At 54.7% G+C, this 20231-nt stretch overlaps 2 protein-coding genes across 2 annotated transcripts; both read right to left on the bottom strand.

Moving 5' to 3' along the window:
• Window positions 1-552: 552 nt before the first annotated feature.
• MCM5 (minichromosome maintenance complex component 5) lies at window positions 553-11413 on the bottom strand. The gene is made up of 17 exons (XM_075429112.1): window positions 11347-11413; window positions 10913-11095; window positions 9913-10039; window positions 9673-9801; window positions 9060-9232; window positions 6997-7152; window positions 6737-6903; window positions 5959-6130; window positions 5666-5777; window positions 4725-4868; window positions 4374-4439; window positions 3286-3462; window positions 3069-3181; window positions 2822-2950; window positions 2430-2572; window positions 1343-1470; window positions 553-894 (listed from the first exon to the last, which is right to left on the bottom strand). Exons 2-17 carry the CDS (start codon window positions 11077-11079, stop codon window positions 793-795), a joined length of 2205 nt encoding a protein of 734 aa, XP_075285227.1. The 5' UTR covers window positions 11080-11095; window positions 11347-11413; the 3' UTR covers window positions 553-792.
• Window positions 11414-13247: 1834 nt separating this feature from the next.
• On the bottom strand, window positions 13248-19721 carry HMOX1 (heme oxygenase 1). The gene is made up of 5 exons (XM_075428590.1): window positions 19572-19721; window positions 19134-19254; window positions 16231-16722; window positions 15507-15615; window positions 13248-13978 (listed from the first exon to the last, which is right to left on the bottom strand). Exons 1-5 carry the CDS (start codon window positions 19601-19603, stop codon window positions 13842-13844), a joined length of 891 nt encoding a protein of 296 aa, XP_075284705.1. The 5' UTR covers window positions 19604-19721; the 3' UTR covers window positions 13248-13841.
• Between the last annotated feature and the right edge of the window lie 510 nt (window positions 19722-20231).

The following is a 20231-nucleotide window of genomic DNA, read 5'->3' as shown; positions in this document are numbered from 1 at the left end:
ATGAAGGAGGTGGCAGAGGCTACCTGGAAGAGGGCACACAATTCTTGGGCATCACCTTGTGTCCCCAGTCTCACTGAGGCGAGTGGAGGTCTCTGCCTATGCCTCCAGCAAGGCTTTCATGCACCCCTTTACTCTGCAAGGGTAAAGCGTTTGCCTGCTGCAGCCCTTGGAGAGGGGAAGGAGGGACAAGCAAACAGCAGCTTAGAAGCAGGGAAGAACAGGTCGTTTCCCTCGCCACTGCAGGCAGACAGGGAAGATGGCAGCAGCCTACATGTGGTGACCAGGTAAGGTGCCTCCCGCACCGCTGAGCCCAGTGGGGCAGCCTGCGCCAACAGCATTTGTACCTCAATAGACAGATCAAACCCTGAGCGAGGAATGAGGTTCTGTCCTCAGGGCTGCTGGTGCTGCCCGTGGGGCTGGGTCCCCAGGGCGGGCACGGGGCAAGCAGAGGGATGCCTTTCCAACCAAAATCCTGCACTGCCTCCGAAGGGAGAAGGGGATTCACCTCCCCCCAGGCAGCCAAACACCCTGAGCCATCACTAGCAGTTTTTATTTTAATACAAACTAAAAGCTTGTGGAGTTCAAAGAAACATCGACCTAACACGGTGACAGAGCACCCAAAGGGAACCCCAACAACTCCAAACCCTGGTTCAAGAGGGAGGCCCTGAGCTGTTTGGTTCCGCAAGGAAAAACTTCTTGCAGGAGCAGGCTCCAGCCCCACAGGGCACGCTGCCCGCACGTGGGCAGGCGGCAGGCAGCAGCGGTTCCGTCCCCGCGCCGGGGACGGGGAGGTCACTTGATGCGGTAGAGGACCTTGCGTTGCATGCGGTGCTGGATCTCCCCCCGACGCATCATCAGCTGAAGCACCTTGTAGATGGCGTGTTCTGGGTATTTCTGGAGAAGAGGAGAGCAGGGGGAGATCAACCGGCAGGGAAAAGCTCACTGGAGCCCAGCGGGAACCTGCAAGCACTGCTAATGCCTGGCTGTGCCTTGCCGAGGGAGGGAGCCCAGTGGCACCAGGTGCTGACATTGCTTTCCCCTTTCATTACTTCAGGTCTGACCGCAGCCAGTCTCACAAATCAAACAGTTCTGGTTTCGAGGGTGGGACCCCAACCTACCCAAACAGCCCCAAACCTCAGCGCTTTTGCAGAAACACGAGTACTCGCCTCACTCCCCTTAAACTCTGCAATCACATCGCACACCACTCCCTACGAACAACTTCAAAAGCAAGTATGACCAAAAGGCTCTCCAGCCACCCCTTAGGGAAGGGGTTTCACCCCCTGAGTGGCAGCCTGGAGTCCCTCACTTCACAGCCCAACCCTCCACGGGGTCCCTGGCCCACCTGCCGCATGAAGTCCTGCACGATGCTGTGCTCCGACACCTGAGAGCCGATGGCGAAGCGGCGCTTGAGCTGCTTCTCAATGCGGGACAGCATCTCTTGGTCCTCCTGTGTCGTGAAGCCTTCTGCCCCTGGAGGGAGAGGCTGCGTGAGCTCTCTGTGCCGCCCAGATATCACTCCCAAAGCCGGAGTGCCCGTCTCCTATGTCTCCCACCACACCTGCATGTCTTGGAGACTACAGGGAACCCATGAGCAGGTCCACCTTCAAAGGCTGTGGGGCTCCAAAGACACAGCTGATGGTCGACCTGTGGAGCTTCCTCCAAACCCTTTGTGCCACGCTGCCTCACGAGGAAAATTTGTCTCCACCCCCACAGGGAAAGATGTTAGAGGACTAACAGGTTGGAGAAGAAGAGAAGGCTGCGAGGGGACCTAATAAATGCCTATAAATATCTGCAGGGTGCGTGTCAGAAGGATGGGGCCAAACTCTTTTCAGTGGTGCCCAGTGACAGGACAAGGGGCAATGGGCACAAACTGAAGCATAGGAAGTTCCATCTGAACATGAGGAAGAACTTCTTCCCTCTGAGGGTGACAGAGCCCTGGAACAGGCTGTCCAGGGAGGTTATGGAGTCTCCTTCTCTGGAGATATTCAAGAGCCGCCTGGACATGGTCCTGTGCAGCCTGCTGTAGGTGACCCTGCTTCAGCAGGAGGGTTGAACCAGATGACCCACAGAGGTCCCTTCCAACCCCGAACATTCTGTGATTCTGTGAACCACCTGCATCACTGGACTCTGCCCTTGGGACGAGGGGCCAGACCATGTCTCCCTTGCCCAGGGCGGGTGGAGACCCTTAGTGCCATTTGTTGTTTCTCTCCCTGTAAGCCACAGCCCCGTGGCCACGACAGCCCCTTGCCGTCACAGGCATTGCTTTGCCTTTCCTCAAAAAGCAGGTCCAGCACCTGCCTGGGAGGTGCCTGGTGCCACCCCCTACCCCTGCCAGCCTGGTCTTGGGAGGAGACCTCAGCTCTCCTTGCCCTGAGCAACCAGGTCCAGAATGTCCCTCCTGCCCCCAGCACAGAGCATCTCCCCCTCACCTGACAGGCTGCCCGACATGGCCGCATCAAGCGTGGACACCTGGAAGAGCCGCAAGGCCTCCTCAACGTCTGCCTCGGTGGCGAAGGGCTGAAGCTTCATCTTTGCCAGGGACTCGGCAATGCGCACAATGGCCTCCAGCTGCCTGCAGCCAAAGGAGATGTTCCCTGCTTTCTACTGTGGCTCCGAGGGGTCTTCTCCTTCCCCTCGACCCCTGACACCCCCACTTACCCCACTCCTGGCACCTCCTGCCCCCCCCACCCTGTGGCACCTCCAGTGTTGCCCTGTTCACAGAGGGCTCCCCCAAACCCCAGCACCCCATTGACTCCCTTCCTGGGCTACCCCAGCTAACTCCCAGCGACACGACCCAGAGGGTTTCCCTGGGGCTGCTCACCGGACCGTGATGGGGATGCTGGAGCGGCGGTCGCTCTCCTGCTCGTGCTGGCGAGTGCCGCTGCGCATCAGGACGTAGCGGTTCTTCAGCTTCTCTGCCGCCGCCGCCGACAGCCGAGGACCACACCTCCTGCAAGGGGGGGACGGGAGATGGAGGCAGCGCCGCTGGGGAGGGTCCCCTGGGCTTCTCCCCACCGTCTCCCACCATGCAGACCGGGCGCTGCCAAAAAGTCACGCCTCTCACTCACGTCCGACAGAAGGAGATGAGCTTCTTCAGCTTGTTCAGCTCAATCTCACCCTCCACGGCCTGGGTCTGCGTTAAGGCGCTCACATGTAAGGACATCACGTGCTTGGCCAGCGTCTAGGAGACCAGAGGGCAGTCAGGCAGCTGGAAAACACACCGACTCCCCCTCGCAAAAAATGGGGCACCAGGAGTCCCAGCTGCACCCACGTGCCTTGACCCACCATGTCTCGCTCCTCGTTGTGCTCATCCTTGACGATGAAGATCATGTCAAATCGGGACAGGATGGTGGGCATAAAATCAATGTTCTCCTCACCCTTGGTCTCATCCCAGCGCCCGAAGACTGAGTTGGCCGCTGCCAGCACTGAGCAGCGGGAGTTGAGCGTGGTTGTGATTCCTGCCTGTGGTGGGAAGGAGAAATGGATGGGATCAAGGCCACGTCCATGTCACAGCAGGGCTAGAAGGCTATTAACTCATTGTGAAAGGTCCAAAGCAGTTTGCATTTAAATAAAACCCCTTAAGCAGCACCCCATTGCTCTGTAATGGTTCCACACTGGAGAGAGGTCAGCACAGAAGCTACATGGGGCTGGACCCATATGGCCTTGTGGAGGAGGACTGGCTTCAGCTGAGACTTGAGTACTGAATAACTTCACTCAAAACCTTATGTCAAGGGCAAGGATATACAAGACCCTATCACCAAGTTTGCAACCTGAGACAGAAACTGCGCAGCTGGGGCTGAGTTCCCCTGGGCAACCCCAGGAGCAAAATGCAGGTTTGCAGGTAGTAGGGCAAGAGCAACCAGCAAGGAAAAGCCATGGTGGGTGCTCTGGTATCAGGGACTGAACAGCTAAGGGGTGAGCCAGAGCGACCAGGAGGGAGCAGAGGTGCTACAGGAAAACATTGAGCTGAGGAAATGAAGATAAACTCTGACTTGAGAGAAGACCTGGCACCAGGATGTCAAGCAGTTTCTGTAGATCTTCTGAGGGTGTGGGAGAGCAGTGGGAAGGAAGAAAAAGAAGTGACATCAGCAGAACTACTACATCTAGAGGGGCAGAGGACAGGCAGAGCAGAGGGAGCTTGCTTCAGTCCTGCTGAAGTTCAGGCTGCCTGCGAGAAGACAACCCAATGCCTACAGGCAGGACTGACAGGACTCAGATCAGAGAACCACTAACCATCAAAACCACTGCCTGGACAAGCCACTCTAAAATGGGCAATTCTAGCAAAAAGTGGCATGACCACTGGTTCCTGGGCTCTCAGAAACCAAACGGCAAGTGCCGCTCCCACCCCGGGGCGATACACGCCTGCAGCTCACCTTAGCAATGGAGATGGTCTGCTGCTCCATGGCCTCGTGGATGGCCACGCGGTCATCCTCCCGCATCTTCTCATCCGAGGTGGGGAGAAAAAAAAAAAAGTCACCATCAGTCACCTCCACCAGGCTTCAGCTACACACCCACCGATGCTGAACCCCGAGGTAAAGCTCTGCGAGGACCTCTGCTCAAGAGTGTGGGATGCAACCAGAACTTCCCCGCGGCCCCATCCCCGAAAGACAGCGGGGCAGCCTCAGGAGAGTTGCCCTTTCTCCTGCAGCTCTGGGCTCTGCCAGGAGCAGCTGGCAGCCCAAGGGCTCTGGTCCCCGCTCCCACGCGGGCAGCCCCGTGGGTACCTTGTCGAACTCATCGATGCACACCACTCCGCCGTCGGCCAGCACCATGGCTCCTCCCTCCATGAAGAAACTCCTGGAGGAAGGGTCGCGGATCACGGAGGCCGTCAAGCCGGCAGCGCTGCTGCCTTTCCCTGAGGTGTACACCTACAGGTGTGCGGGACAAGGAAGGGGACAGCACGTCAGCCACTGCGGGACCCTGGAGCCCGCTGCTCCAGCTGGGGAGAGGACAAAAAGAAGGACAAAGAACCCCCAGCGCTGCAAAATCCAGAGCTGCTGGAGGAAACACCAGGACCTCCATCCAGGAAAGCCCCTCAGCACATGCCAAAAGCAGACCTGCTGTGTACAGGGCAAGGCTTTTGCCTAGTCCCAGGCCTCGGACTGAGCAGCTGTGATGCACCGGAGGGCTGGCAGACACACAAATACAGGTATTAAGCACGGAACAAGGAGTGATTCATTGTTTGGTGGACTGCTGCATTAGCTTTGTTTTCCTCCCAAGGGAACAATGAAGTCAGAGGCTGAGTTTAATAGAGACTACAAGAAAACACAGCTGAAAATATAATTTCATGCCTGGGCTCAGCCTGGAGGTCTGTGCCTGAGACACAGTCAACTTCATTTGTCCTGACCAGCCAGCCTCTCCACTGATCAAGCCTCAACAATAAACAACAGCACCAGTCATGTCTTTGGACATCTGCAAATAGCCTGGGTCCTATCCCAACGAAAGGCATTACCTGCTTCCCCCTCTCTCCCTCATGCCCTGTCCTGCACCCACCCCATCTCTTCCAGGTTAGCACCAGAAGTGGCAGCTCGCACCTCTGCCAGCCAGCCCAGCTGTGGATGCATGGGCAGGTATCTGCTGTGACCACCGTCTGGTCTTTGGTGCTGTGCAAGGGGCAGGAGGACAAAATGAGCCGCACTACAACCAGGCACCTCAAGCCACCTACCCCAATGGGCGAACACTTCTCAACAAACTTCAGCAGCTGGGATTTGGCCGTGCCGGGGTCACCCAGCATCAGTAAGTTGATGTCTCCTCTGCGGGTCAGCCCATCTGGGAGCCTGGAGTGACAGGGTGGGAGGAAGACAGGGAAGAGAGATGGTGAGCCTTCATTTTGATAACCAGGCACTGCCAGCAAGTAGCAGGTGGTTGGTAGCATTGCCAGAAGGCTGTACAAGGGCTTTGTGCCACGAATGACACCCCTGCCACCACTGTCTCTCCACCAGGCTGACTCTTCCCCACCTCTTGCGAGAACCTCCAAATAAGAGGCAGGCAATGGCCTTCTTGATGTCGGTGCTACCATAGATGGAGGGCGCGATGCTCTTGGCGATTGTCTCATAGATGTTGGGCATGGCAGCAAGGCGACGAAGTTCCTCCTCTTCTTGAGGGGTCACTGAGCCAGCAAAGCTGTGTCCTGCACAGTGACGAGGAGAATGACACAACAGTGAACAAATTGATATTTTAAATGACACTACTCCCCCCATACCCGCTACCACCAAAATCCCTTCTTGAAAATCATGCTGAGTGCCACCAGACATGAAGGTGGAGAGGGCAGGCATTTGCCATCCCAGCAAGACAGGCTCTGTCCTTAGAGGCTGGTAGGCAAAAGCAAGCATCTTGGGCAAAGCAGCTCTGGAGGAACCAGAGGGAAAATTACAGTCAAGACCACGTTTTAAATACATAGCTCAGTTTTAACCATCGACTTTAGCCCAGATCCTCAGGGATGGCTTGGCAGATTCCCACCAAGATCAATAAGATAAAAGCACTTAAATACCCTGGAGGACTCAGGCTGAAGCCTCCTCATTTAACATCACCAAGTCATATAGGACACGACTATAGAGCATTCAGGGCAAGTTAGACCCCTGGACTGGCTAGAACCTTCTGCTATACAAGCAGCAGAGGAGGACCCAGGCTGTGACTTCATACAGTCCTTGCTGAGGGACCACCTTGTCCAGGAAGGGGGCTCTCTCAACACCAGGCTACCAACACAGTCCACACGGGCACCAAAAGCAGCCCTCACCTGACCCCTCCACATCCACCTGGATGCCCACCACGCGGATATAAGCGCTTCGGATGCCCACACCCACGTTGTCACGGCTTCTGTTCTTGCTCTGGGCAGACTTCTTGATGGAGTAGATGCCCATGATAGTGACTCTGTTCCCTGGGACAACTTTGTCACACAGGTACCTACGAGGAGGAAGAGGTAGCAGGGTAAAAGGATGGCACCAGCAACACCCGCTACAGCCCTGCAGGGTGAGGGTGCGAAGACCACGCTGGTACCTGTCGCAGTACAGCTGGAGGTGTCGAGGCATCTCCCCGTGCGGCACCGCGTCTGGGGACTCCTGCAGCTTCAGGACCTGGAAGTCCACACACTTGCACTTATCTGGCATTATGAAGTAGGGGTCCAGCGGGCACTTTGGGCGGCCGGCTTGCTCCCTGCGCAGAGAGATCAATCAAGGAAGGCTGCCGGCACTCAGGAGCCCCCCCGGGAGCCCCCCCATAGAGGGGACAGCGGTGACAAACCCCAGAGCAGCCGCCCCTCCGAGCGGTGCCCAGCAGCTGAGAAGGGCAGCCACACAGGGCCGAACCAGAGGCTCACCAAGCCTTCTGCCTTGTCTTCAACAGCTGCCAAACGCAGGCGGGAGAACAAGCCAAAGACAGCGCAATGCTTGCGTGAATACTCTCCCTGCCTCCCCCCTCTCCCCTGCTGTTCATTACACCGAAGGCAACGGCATAGACTCAGCGACGCGGCAGGCCGTCCTGCTTTATAACCTCGTGCACGAAGCAAACGTTAAGTGGTTTCTGGTGAGAAAGCAATTAGCAACATGACAAGGCTGGCATCAACCTCCCAGTCTCTCGAGACGTATCTGCCCTGCCAGACTACAAGCTCCCCGAGACAAGGAGCACCTCCACGCCCTGCTGCCGTCTCAGCACGTCGCTGCCGCCGCCCAACTCCACACAGGCAGGGACTTTCAGGGAGGGTGACACGGGAGGGCAGACGCACTCCTGCAGTCAAGGATCGGGAGCCAGGTGCCGTACAGACCACACGGAAGGATGATCCCTACCTCACAGGCCTCTCAAACCGCATCAGAGACAAGGCGCAGAAAATAAATACCAGCAGGCACGAGCTCAAAGACCCGACCCACCATGGCGCAAGAGCTGCCGCACAGCAGCAACCTAACACTCACCGTAAGCATAGGCATCAAGGGCTGTAAAGCAGGACTTGCAGGTTATTAGCAACGCATCCCTACAGAAGGGAAGGCAAAGCAGCCCCCCAGGGAGGGGGAACACAGAAGCAAGAAGCTTGGGAAAGATAAGAAATCCACGGGGAGTCAGGACAGCAGCTTAACGCAGCATCGGGGGACTTCTGGAGGCAGGAAAGAACCTTTAGGTGCAACAGACAAAAGGCCCTACAGATAAAAAGAACCCCCCGGACACTGGCACTCAACCCTGCTTGCAGCACTGGTCATGCAGCACCACGACCATGAGCCAGCAGTGTGCCCTGGCTGCCAAGAAGGCCAATGGCATTCTGGGGTGCATTAGGAAGAGTGTGGCCAGCAGGTCGAGGGAGGTTCTCCTTCCCCTCTACACCGCCCTAGTGAGGCCCCATCTGGAGTACTGTGTACAGTTCTGGGCTCCCCAGTTCAAGAAAGATGAGGAGCTACTGGAGAGAGTCCAGTGGAGGGCTAAGAGGATAGTGAGGGGACTGGAGCATCTCTCCTATGAGGAAAGGCTGAGGGAGCTGGGCTTGTTAAGCCTAAAGATGAAAGGCTGAGAGGGGACCTTATAAATGCCTATAAATATCTCAAGGGTGGGTGTCAGGAGGATGGGGCCAAGCTCTTTTCAGTGGTGCCCAGTGACAGGACAAGGGGCAATGGGCAAAAACTGAAGCAGAGGAAGTTCTTTCTGAACATGAGGAAGAACTTCTTCCCTCTGAGGGTGACGGAGCACTGGCACAGGCTGCCCAGGGAGGTTGTGGAGTCTCCTTCTCTGGAGATATTCAAGACCCGCCTGGACAAGGTCCTGTGCAGCCTGCTGTAGGTGACCCTGCTTTGTCAGGGGGGCTGGACTAGATGACCCACAGAGGTCCCTTCCAACCCCGACCATTCTGTGATTCTGCGATTCTGTGACCAGCGTGACTGCAGACGGATGGAGTTAAAGCCTGACAGCCACGGGTGCTAGCAGGCACACAGAGGAGGCAGAGAGCAGTGCAGATGCTTCTGCCTCTCGTGACAGGGAGCTGACTCCACGCAGCAGGCATGGGATGGAGGGGCAGCAGGAGGAGGGGATGCAGCCTTTTCTCCCCACCAGCCAGCAGCACACGTTCCCACGTCGGTGCTTACGTGTTGCATTTCCTGGGGAGAGCGTAACCCTCCAGGCCTGGGCGCACCGCGATGTTGCTGATGGTGTTACGGCAGCTGCGGCACTGGATGGCTATTCTGGTGGCTTTGGCTCTCACAGGGGTGGCCGCTATGACGATCCCAGGGATCTTCACAAGGTGGGACATCTGGTCGGACTGAAAGGGAAAAGGCGAAGGGAAGGTGAGAAAGCCATCGCTGGAGGAAGGATGGGAAATTAAAGACATTAAAGATACACAGTTCATTCTCAGCTGCACTTCCCACTTTTGTGGGACTAAGGTACCAGAACAAAAAAGCCTGCACAATGTCACTCTTTTGCTCTACAGTAGCAGAAGAACGCTGCGTGACTTAAGCCATGCTGATTCCAATGCAAGAGAGACAGAACATCACTGACAGCAATAATGTCCCCGCAGCAGGAACCAGCTGTAACAGTTCTCTGCAGTCAGATTTACGTAGCAGAGTACCCCTTGCTTGTAAATCAGCCTACAATCCATGTCCGGAACTACGTGATCAAGTACCAAAGGCTTCCCTGCGATGACACCCAGACACGAACGGGCCCTGCCACCCGCTGCCCAGCGCGGCGGCCGATTCGCCTCACCTTCAGGCTGCGGATGTTGGCTGCGTTGGCATCCGACCGCAGCATGACCTGGATGTCTTGGAGAGTTTCCTCCCCTGAAGGACGAGGACGGGTGACCTCATCTGCGACTTCTTTTGCTGCTTCTTCCAGCTACGAAGGGAACAACCGGGCTGTTACGGGTATATTGCAGTGTACCATCAGGGCTGCTCTCACAACGCGGCGATGTCAGCGCGCCAGGCTGCCAGCCCCCTCCGTCCTTACCAGCTGCAGGTGCTCCGCTGGCTGCTTGTACAGGTAGTCGGCGAGATCTTCATCGAAGCTGGCCAAGTCTTCCATCTCCACCTCCACCCAGTACTGACTCAGGTTGTAGTGCCGCTTGAGGTCATCCCTGGAAGGCAGTAAGCAGTAAAGGTCTGCAGCGGGGCAGAAAGCAGCGGTCACCCTCAGTGACCTTATGACAAGCAGGGAGCACAGAAGGCGGGTTCTGCAGGGAGTCTTCTGTTTGGAAAGCAAACAGGGAAAATCAGGAGAGTGCCAAGAGAAGCCTAGGGGGACCTGGGCAAACCTTTCACCCAAATCCACTCTGAAACGTGACATTAAGACCAAGGACACCAGTGCTCGCAGTGACAACGTGAAGTATAGCACTAATTGTTTACTAGCGTTACACAGCCAGACAGGCAACTGGAAAACTTCTATGCAGGATAACACCTATTATATCTAAAATATTATTTTAAAAGAGGAAGTAATAGTATAGCAAGCAATGTTCTCCATAAACAAGCCAGGCTGCATGAAATTCAGAGATGAAAGGTGAAAGACTGTCCAGCCCTTGCATGATACACCTCCGTGTGCTCTCACAGTTGTCTCTCCAACCTGTGTAGGCAAAGGCGTGGCCAAGGGACCTTCACAGCCTCTGAAGGCACACGTGGACAGTGCTGCACTGGTTTTGATAGATGCAGGCAAAACTCCAGACCAGCAAGCACTGGAAGACAAACCTCGAATTTCAGAACTAGGCGCAAGTCTGGCAGTGCAGATCCCTCCGTTGCTACCTCTGCCACTGCCTGAAAATTGGGCAGAACACCAGACCTCAGTTCTTCCATAGGGTTAAATGGGAACAATGACATTTCTTACACTGACAAAGAGCTCTTTAGGGTCCAAGGGAAAAGAAAAGCTGACACACCTGGGGTGCGCCCAGCAGGAGGGAGGTTAGCAGCAGAGAGGAGGGGGTAAGGCCACAGAAGGGGAAGGGGGGCCGCAGCCGCACCTGTATTTGAAGGTGAAGCCCGTCCGGTCCGTGCCCACACGGTACTGCCGCAGAAACTCTTTGAACCGCTTCTGCAGCTGCGACTTCCGAACCTGCCCCTCGTCCACTGACGCATCGCCCCCGAAGCTGTCGCTGTAGTAAATGCCGGGGTCGTCGAAGCCGGACATGGCGACTGCTGCTCCCCTAAGGGGGCGAGAGCGCGGGGTCAGCCCCAGACACCTCCTCCCTCCCCCCCCAATGCCCCACGGGATCCTACACACACACACCCCCCCCCCCCCCGGCCGCACTGCACCCCAGGCACTAAGCCCATCTCCCCCCAAATGCCCCACGAGCTCCCTTCCCCCCCGGGCTGCACTGCACCTCAGGCACTGCCCCCCCCCCGCCCCACGGGGTCCTGCAGCCCCCCGCGCGACCCCTCCCGCCCCGCTCCGCACCTCGCTGCCCGCGGGAAGCCGCTGCCAGCGTTTTCGCGGCAAAAACAGCGCGGCGGAAACCAAACCGCTGCACGGGGCGGGGCGCGCCGCCGCCACCGCTCACTCCGATTGGTCCGGCCGCAGCGCGTCGCCGCGGATTGGGCCCCGGCCGCCCTCCCGCCCCGCCCCAAGAGGAAGCGCGCTGCATCGCCTCTGCTGCCGATTGGCCGGGGCGCTCCGCCCCCTGCCGGCCGGCAGCAGTTTGGCGCGAAATCTGGGAGAGAAGGGCGGGGGGAGGCGAAATGGCGGCCGGGCGGGACCATTGCGGCGGCGGGCGGAGGGGACCCGGTGAAACCATTGCCCGAGAGGGGGGGCGGAAAGCGTGTTAGCTGCCGTTAGGCGGCGGCTGCCGGGCTCGGGCGCGGCGGGGGAGGGGGTGATGTCAGTCTGAACCCAGATTTCCTAACTTTCATGTCACAGTTACAGTCTCTTTGAGCAGCGGAGAGGGGTTGAGGGTGGTAGAGTGCGTTTCTGAGCTCGTGGGCATTTATTTGCATGTTTGGGATGTGTAGTTATTCAGCGTGATTGAATGAACATAAGGATTTAGTTGGGGTGGGTTAGAGGGACTGAATAGGTAGAACTTAATATTAAATCGAGTAAAGGATTAAGTTCTTGTATTTGAATAGCTATCAAGCCTCACATCCCTGCTTTTCAAGCATCTAACTGTCTTTTTTAAGAATTAACTATTGTTGCTGCCAGGGGTTGGCGAATGGGTCCAAACAGAGAGGTATTAGAAGGTATTTCAGAAAGGATATAGGGTAGATAAGAGCCTGAGAATAATTCCTGGACAAGGTCCTGTGCAGCCTGCTGTAGGTGACCCTGCTTCAGCAGGAGGGTTGGTCTAGATGACCCACAGAGGTCCCTTCCAACCTCGACCATTCTGTGATGACAGCTCCTCTTCCCACTGCTTGTTCTCAGCAGGACCTGCCCTCTGATTCTTGCTCTTCGAGCAGGTTCAGTGCTGGTCGTTACCACAGATCGGTAGGAAGGGGCATCCCTGGGATTAAGGTCACAGCCAGAATGGGCAGCATCATGGAGACAGGTTGATCACCGAGGCTTGCTGGCATAAAGAGAGGGGAGGACCCTGATGATGGCCTTGTCGGTACCTGCTGTGCCATACCTGAACTGCAGCCTGTCCCGCAGTGACTCCTGTGTTGGAAGACCCTCCGAAGCAGACAGGGCCTGTGGCTGGCCACAAAGCCAGATCTCCAGATCTGCCTCAGCAGAAAGCGGGGAAAGCAAGCCACGTGCAGGGGCAGCTCCCTCAGTGCCGTGTGTTCGGGGTGCCTTTGGCAACGCCGTGTGTGTGTGCCGAGCCCTGGGAGTAAGTGGGGTTGGTTTGTTGCCTAGGTGAGGGCATGCAGTTGCATGCTTGATGGCTCCCATTTAGCTGCCTCATAGGACCAAAACCTTGTGTGCATTTTGTTTCTGCTTTTTCTAATTCATGCTGAAGTTCTCACAAAGGCAGTGTGGTAATGGAGCCCTTGGCTGGTAGCGGATGGGAAGAGCTGTCCCGGTTTACACCGGCTGAGGGTCCCGTCACTTCTTGCTTTTAATAGGACAGCAACCAGCTCTTATGTACGGCTTCCACCTCTTAAAGATACTTTGTACGCGCACAGAATTTCGTGCCATTTCTAGAAATAGAGACCAGCATGTAGGAGCTGAAGGAACCTGCCCCAGCTTGTAACAGGTTATTGTTAGCACTGAGTGGGAGCAGAGTCTGGCTCTGATGACAGCTCCCGCTTTCGTCTGTTGTAACACCTCTGGAAGCAGCAGCTCCAAAAGACATAAAACTGGAAGGAAGAAAGGCATCCCCGTTCTCCCCAGGTAAGGCTTTAATGATAGGAAATGCCAGGCCTGAAGACTTTACATTGAAGTTTATTATGTGTATAAATTATTTAACCAGACGAGAATGAAATTGTATCTTCAACAACCGTCTTCTGCTTTTTAAAAAACAAAAATGATTGGAAAAAGAATTAACAAAGACCTACTAGTGTCATATAAAACAGTCTATAACCCACAGGAGCTGTGTGGCTCCACAGAAAAAGTGATCACAGTATTATCTAGCAGTGTAAAAAAAATGAGCAAACGGAGCTCTGGGGAGCTTCGGGTTTCTGAGGAGAGACAGATGTCAAAGCTGCGTTTCTGATCCTGGAGGATTTTTGCAGGCACTCTGTAAAGCAACAATTCTTGGCCATTGTTTTTAGCCTTTTCTACCCTTAGTTTCTGGTGATAAAGTTAGTTTCTGAGAAGAGCTCACACCAAGCACGGGAGAGACTTTGTCTGAACCCCCGTACAACACTTGCTTTGATTTCTGGGGAGAAAAGTCTCCTAATATTAGTGGCAGAGCCAAGATCACAGTACCCAGTCGGGGGAATTTCTCTCAGAAGGACTGGGGAAGGTGGATTAGTTCAGGGTGAGGGAAGGCACGAAGAGAAGGTGAAGATCCTGCTTCTTCACATGGCAAATAAGCCCACGGCGACTGTCGTGGCGAGGAAGCCGAGCGCCAGGATCCACCGCACCAGGGGAGTGGTGGGCATCATGTCTCTGTGTCTCCTGTTTGTCCTCTCACTTTCTTTCCCAGGCACTGGACCTAGATCAAAGAGGAAAAGGGGAAAAAAAAAGTGGGTGAGAACAAGTTGAAGCAAGAAGCTGCCTGTATGCCATGCTGTCTCACTCCGATGCCGGAGCAGTGGCTTCTGCTGGAGTTGTCAAGGGGAGAAGGAGGAAGCCCAGAGCCCGGTTGGGCTGGGGGGAACAGCGTCAGCAGGTTCTGCTCTCCTGGGGTGGGTGAAGAAGGGAAGCAGCAGACTTGACCTGGGCATCACAGAAGCTCATAACCCCGCTATCTGTACTGGAGTACCGGCCTCGTCCTTCGTCTCCTTACAGGCCCATTAAATCCACCGCCCGGCTCCATCAAACCCCTGATGTGTGCAGAAGACAGCCAAATACTTAAGCCAGAATTTTAAAAGGCATTTTGTCTCCTGCATCTCATTGATTTAATTGGTTAGGCATCAAATGACCTTAAACAGGTAGTCCTTGGCACTCCAGACCAAGAATTTTCCCAGTACAACTTCAGGATGGGATTCCTCATCCAACACCAAGCTTTCTAAAAATTCTACTTTTCTAAGTGTGTTGGGAAAGGAGTGGCAAAGTTTTGCAGAGAACTTGTAATGCCTTTCCCAAAGAAGTTGCTTTAAGCTTCGTTGTCTAGAGGTGCACCAGATGAGGTTTGCTTTTCATTCTTTGCCACAGGAAAACTGTGTTTCAATCCAGTATGCACCAAAAACACCCTCCCTTGTAGTTTCAGAGCAGATAGGGCATCAGGGCTTTTTTATTTCAGTCACACGTTATCAGGGAAACCACTCTCCTCCGTAAACACCTGAGCCCGCTCCTCACTCGGCCACGAGCCTGACCCCCTGAAAAGGGATTGCTTTGCTTGCAGCCGCTGCTCTGGCTTTGCCCAGCGCCGGCTCGGCGCTCGCTAGTAAATGGAGATTTTTCAGCTTTGCAAAGCTGATCAGCAGCCTGTTCACCCCCCCCTTCCCAGCTGGTTACGCTTCACCATCCAGAGCAATGCTCGCTATAAACCCAGCGCACTTTCAAGAAGTATTTTCAGTGAATACTGCTGGAAGGCAGGAACATGACCAGAGGGAGATGTAGTCCGAAAGGACAGCCCGTTGGGTAGGGCTATGTGTCTGGAAGAAACTTCTGGCAGTGTTGCCACATCACAGCTGTTCTGGGCCCAAAATTGCAGCCTTTGCTTCTGTGAACTCAAGGCCAGTTTTCCCTGCGGTCAAAACTCATGTGGCTAATGAACCTTACACTTGTTAAAACCTAAGAGAAGGACAGGGGAGTCTCTTCTTGGAAAGCTCCTTCATTGATACTATTTCTGGAGAGCCCAAGTGTGTCATCCTTGCCTCTGTCCTGTCTAGAAGCAGCTTTGCACACACCAGTGCCCCTCCTTGCTCTACCAGCTGATGGCTGGAGGAGAGGCAGGGCAAGCACCTCATGCTCATTTCTCAGCAACAAGAACATTTCTCATAAACAAGAACAGAGGAAGGGAGGAGAACAAAACCGCAAGGGGGAATGCTAAATACCTGCCCTTAGAAGTGTCTTACCATGCTCATGTGGTTTGTTAACGTTCCTTGTGCGAAGCTCTGCCTTTGGCTGCACAGGGTAACCATTCTCCTGGCTCTTAGACACCAGCTCCTGCAGCGCCTCAAACACCTGAGAAAAGAGAACACTGGCTCATTATGTGGCCTTCTCTTCTTCTTTCACTGGACCCCTTTCCCCTGCCCCAGGCACTTTAGGAACTAGAGGAAGCCACAAGCCTTCAGTGTAAGTCTCCTGGTGCTTTTTGCACAGAACATAATCTGCCTCTGGGGTCAAGAGCATGTCTTCTAGACTCTTTGTTCACTTTGCAGGTTCTCCCTGAAGCTTCCAGCTCAGGAGAAGGCTATTGCCCATCTTCTGAGGGGACAGAAAGCAAGGTGCCTGTGCATCTAGTCAGTATCCACAGAGGACCTGTGGAGCTGTACTACAGAGGTAGGACAGGTAGGTGGTCATCCCCACTCCCAGTATAAGCCCCCATTCATATCTGAATGAGGCACATGGAAGAGACTGAATTCAAACCCTAGGGCAGGGAGCAGAGCTTTTCAGAGACCAGCCTTCTTCTAGGCTCCCAGGTTGGACAAGTGTAGCCGTCCAACTCTGACTAGCTTGCCCTAATCCGCACCTTCCCAGAACCTCCACAGCAGAAATACCGGCTTTGCCTTTCCACAGTAGCTGTTATCTTCCTTCAGAGAGGGTGTGGGCAGGCGGGGCTGGCTGGTTGTTACTCACCCGTATATTTAGCAGGAATGCTTTCTTGGCCTCCTCCAAGACTCTTTTCTTAGTAGCGAGATCCATCTCGAGGGCATTCATCCGGGAGCGATAGAGCTGCTTGAACTTGGTGGCGTTGGAGACTCCATCAAAGGTGAAGAAGGCCAGCCCTTCTCCAGTGCTGGGCAGCTGGAGGGCCTTTTGGGCAATTTTCTTCAGCACCTGCCCCCCCGACAGGTCTCCCAAGTACCGAGTGTAGGCATGGGCCACCAGGAGCTCTGGGTGGTTCTTGCCTACGTAGTGGAGCCTCTCAACATATTTCTGAGTAGCCTCAGGACATGGAATCTCTTTCCTCCAGTTGCTGCCGTAGAAGTACTCCAAATCTTTCTCCAGGGCAGCTTTCCGGTGCAGCTCCGCCGGAAAATACACGGGAGCATAAACTGGGTTGTCCTTGTTACGTTCAATCTCTTCTTCCAGAGCGGAGTAGATGAAGTACAGGGATGCTGTAACCAGCTGAAACAGAAGGAAGAGGATGAGGTACAGGTGCATCTCTCTGTCTCCTTCAGGTTTTGGGGACAAAACCTACTAAAGAAAAAGTTACTCGTGCATACCCAGTATGGGTCATGCACATCTGTGATGTTACAGGTTTGCCATGTGGAAAACAGAGTTGCGAGGTGCAGTGAGACACCATTTAGCCCTTGCCCTTCTGCTTGAGGCAGCAGCAGGTAAGACCTAAGCCCTTTTGCAGCATATTGGTCATACCTGCCCTTAAAAGCTGCTGCCTTCCCCTCTAGGTTAAAGTTCTTGCAGCTTCATGTGGTGGAAGCCAGAGCCCTGCTAAATCACGCCTGGTCTATTCTCGCCATTCCCTCGGTCAACAGAGAGGGTATTCCCAAAGGCATCTTTTCTGGTGCATTGTTCAAATCTGAATGCTTCAAGATGTGGCTTCCCTTCGCGGGGCCTTACAAGGCGATGACACACCCTGTTTATTTTTCAACACATTTGTCCTGTTGGCAGCCCACCCTCCTGGGAACTGAGGCACCACTGCTCTCCCCATTCAGACTTGCAAGTGGGGTTGCCTCCTTGGCTGCCCCTAGGAGACAAGGTAAAAGGGGGCTGGAAGCACAGCCCGCCTCTGAAAGATGCCTTTGTGAAGCAGCGCTGCGAGGCTCTGTGTTCTCCTCTCTATTTTGAAACCATTGTTATTGTTGTTTTTCCCAGCTTACGCGATGCTTTCCTCCATCTGCCAGCTTTTCCACGTGGTGTAAGACAATCTAGCTGTGTTCTTGCCTTCCCCCAGCGTTCTGTTTTCAGGGGCTGTATACATATCTGCACCCACACCACCCCTTCCTTACACTGGAACCCGTTAGCAGCAGCAAAGGGTAAAACATGAAGGTGTTGTAGTACAGGCGAGTCAGGGTTCGGTGGGGGGGTTACGCTGCTGGCGGGAGAGAAAGCAGTTGACTCTCCCACAGAGCAATCGCTTCTGCAGTAAAAGAGCCGCCGTTTCAACTTTCCCCGGCTGCGCCAGCAAATAGGACTTTGATAAGCAAACGGGCAGCAGCTTGGTCGTGGAAACAAATATTCAGGTTCTGGCGGGTGGCGGGGGTGGTGTCATGTGTCAGGGCAGATGTATAGGCTTGCCAAGAGAGTAAAGAAAAATACAGGTTTTTAAACAATAACCTGTTATCCAGCTTACTGGAAAAGAAACAAAATGCGGGAACATTGCCTAACGAATTGACTGGTTGTTTTCAGAGGCAGGTAGTGGCTTAATGAGAAATGTGGCTTTTGAAAACTGTCGTTACTTTTTAAAAACCACGTCATGTCTCACCCCCCCCCCCCCCGACGGCACATAAATAAATAACTTCTAAGAAACTGAGCTGTATTCCTGAAGGCCTGACTTTTTACGTTAGTGCCAGCCTGTCTCTAAGTTCACTGCCGAAGCAGTGCCACACTTCTGACAGCAGGAAGCCGGCACCTGAGATTCAACGTACGCTTGACTGAGTATCCTGAATGCGACCTGTCATAAGTACGTAGTCTCTTTCCTGCTGTCGTGGATTTATTTGCCAAGGACCAATTCAACAACAAAGTAATTAAACCACAGGCTGGATCGCTAGCTGTTATTTGCAAGCCCATGCGTCACATCCTATAGCCTCCCAGGAATTTCTGGCCCAGGTGTGTGGCTTTGTTTTTTGCTCACGACTTTATTATGTGGCGCAGATCCCAGGAATCGTGTATCTTGCCAGGTTAGGCACAGACTAGTACCTGCAAATTATTCTTTTTTATCTGAAGAAAAAGCAACAAGCTTCTACCTGTTAGCGGCAGACATGGCTTGCTCAAACTCAGTCTGCCTTTGAGTTACTATTTTTCACAATCTCAGCTCCCGTATAACTCAAGTGACAACCAAAACATTGTGAAGTTCAGTGCAGAGATGATCCCACAGCCTTGCTTTCTCACTATTCCCTCACTATTTCCAGCTGTTGCTGCTTGGTGTTGTAAATTTAGTGTTCTCCCTCTTTATGGCTTTCAGCCACTCATGTATCTGCACGTAGTCATACCTCCAGTAACTATCATTGCCAATAATTAACATGCCAGGCATTTATGAAGAAAGAGAGAAGCAATTGCATGAATCCCTTCAACCTCTTTGTCTTTTTATCCTGTTTCAGCTTGGCTGCCCACACCAATACGCACAGCCCTCCCTTGCCTTCTGCAGGAGGGACCGCTAAGATCTGAGGGTGCTGGAGTTTGGTGAAGAGCGTGCTTTGCATTTGGCGTGCTGACACCAGACAGCTGTCACGCAAAGGACCTCCTTCCTTGCGCTGTCCGCCTCCTCCCCCCTTCGGTCCCCGCGCAGCCCGCCTGATCTCACAGTGTTACCTCCTGGCGAGGAGACCCCATCCCCGAACAATGCTGCCACGAAGTACCTTAAACTCCTGGAGTGACACCTGCCCCTTCTGGAAATTCTTCATGAACGGCGTGTTCTCCGCCTGCTCGTGCACCTCCTTCGTGGCTTCCTTCATGAGCTCCGACAGGTCCTTGGACATGCTGAGGAAGAGCAGCAAAACAGACGTCAGTGCTGTCCCTCTCTGCTGGCAAAACGGATCTTAGGGAAAAAAGGGGGAGCCTGGGACGGCAGGAGAGGAGCAGAGCACTCCTGCAAGCCGCGGACTGGAACGGGGGAGCACCAGCATCCCAAACGCTGTCCCGAGCAGGGAAGATTGACAGGCTCCATCCAGAGGTAGGAAGCAGGAGCGTGCCGTTCCCCGCGGAGCAGAAGCGGGAACAGCGCGCCTAAAAGCAAGGGGAGAAACACAACGCTCCCCTGGCCAAGAACTCCCCTCTCGTTCCCGTCCCGCTCTCACCTTTCGGAGCTGTGTGTCTGGGAAGTTTCCATGCTTCTCCGCTTCGTTTCACTCCTCCGCTTCCTTGTCGTGGTTTGTTTATTCTCTCCTGTGCTTTCCTCCTTCCCTCTGCTCCCGGGACAGCGAAGCGTCTGAGCTGGGCAGCCCGGCTCCCGCGTCCAGCTTTATACTGGCGGGCCACGTGAGCAGCCGAACCGCTGACCTCAGGGTGAGCACAAACTTCTTGCAACACAACTGCGCTTCCCTTCCCAGCCTGCCTGTCACCCTCCCCTCGCCCGCAGCCCCACAGGGACCCGAAGGAAGTCACCTGATGCCTCTTGGTAACTCAGCACAAACAAGAGGACCTCCAGCAGCTTCTCCTTCAAGGGTTCCTGGCTCTGTAACCCCTTCAGCACGGTGCCGACGGCAGGCAGAGCCCGGGTCCTGCGAGAGCTGCTCATTGTGCTGAGGGCAGCAGGGTTGGACAGGGAGGGGTGGATTTACAGGGCTGCTGCCTGGGGCAGGGTGGGCATCCTCCTCTCCCCGCACGCCAGTCTGTGTCCCGGCTGCACCCTGCACCGGGGAGCTCAGACAACACTGTTCCCCATCCACCCCAGCACAACTTGGCTATAAACCTCGTATTTCCCGTGGCTGTGCGCATCTTCAGAGTCTCTCGGGTGC

Source organism: Opisthocomus hoazin, chromosome 8 (assembly GCF_030867145.1).
Source record: "Opisthocomus hoazin isolate bOpiHoa1 chromosome 8, bOpiHoa1.hap1, whole genome shotgun sequence".
In the NCBI taxonomy this organism is placed as follows: Eukaryota; Metazoa; Chordata; class Aves; order Opisthocomiformes; family Opisthocomidae; genus Opisthocomus; species Opisthocomus hoazin.
This window is presented reverse-complemented; position numbering and strand designations above follow the sequence as displayed.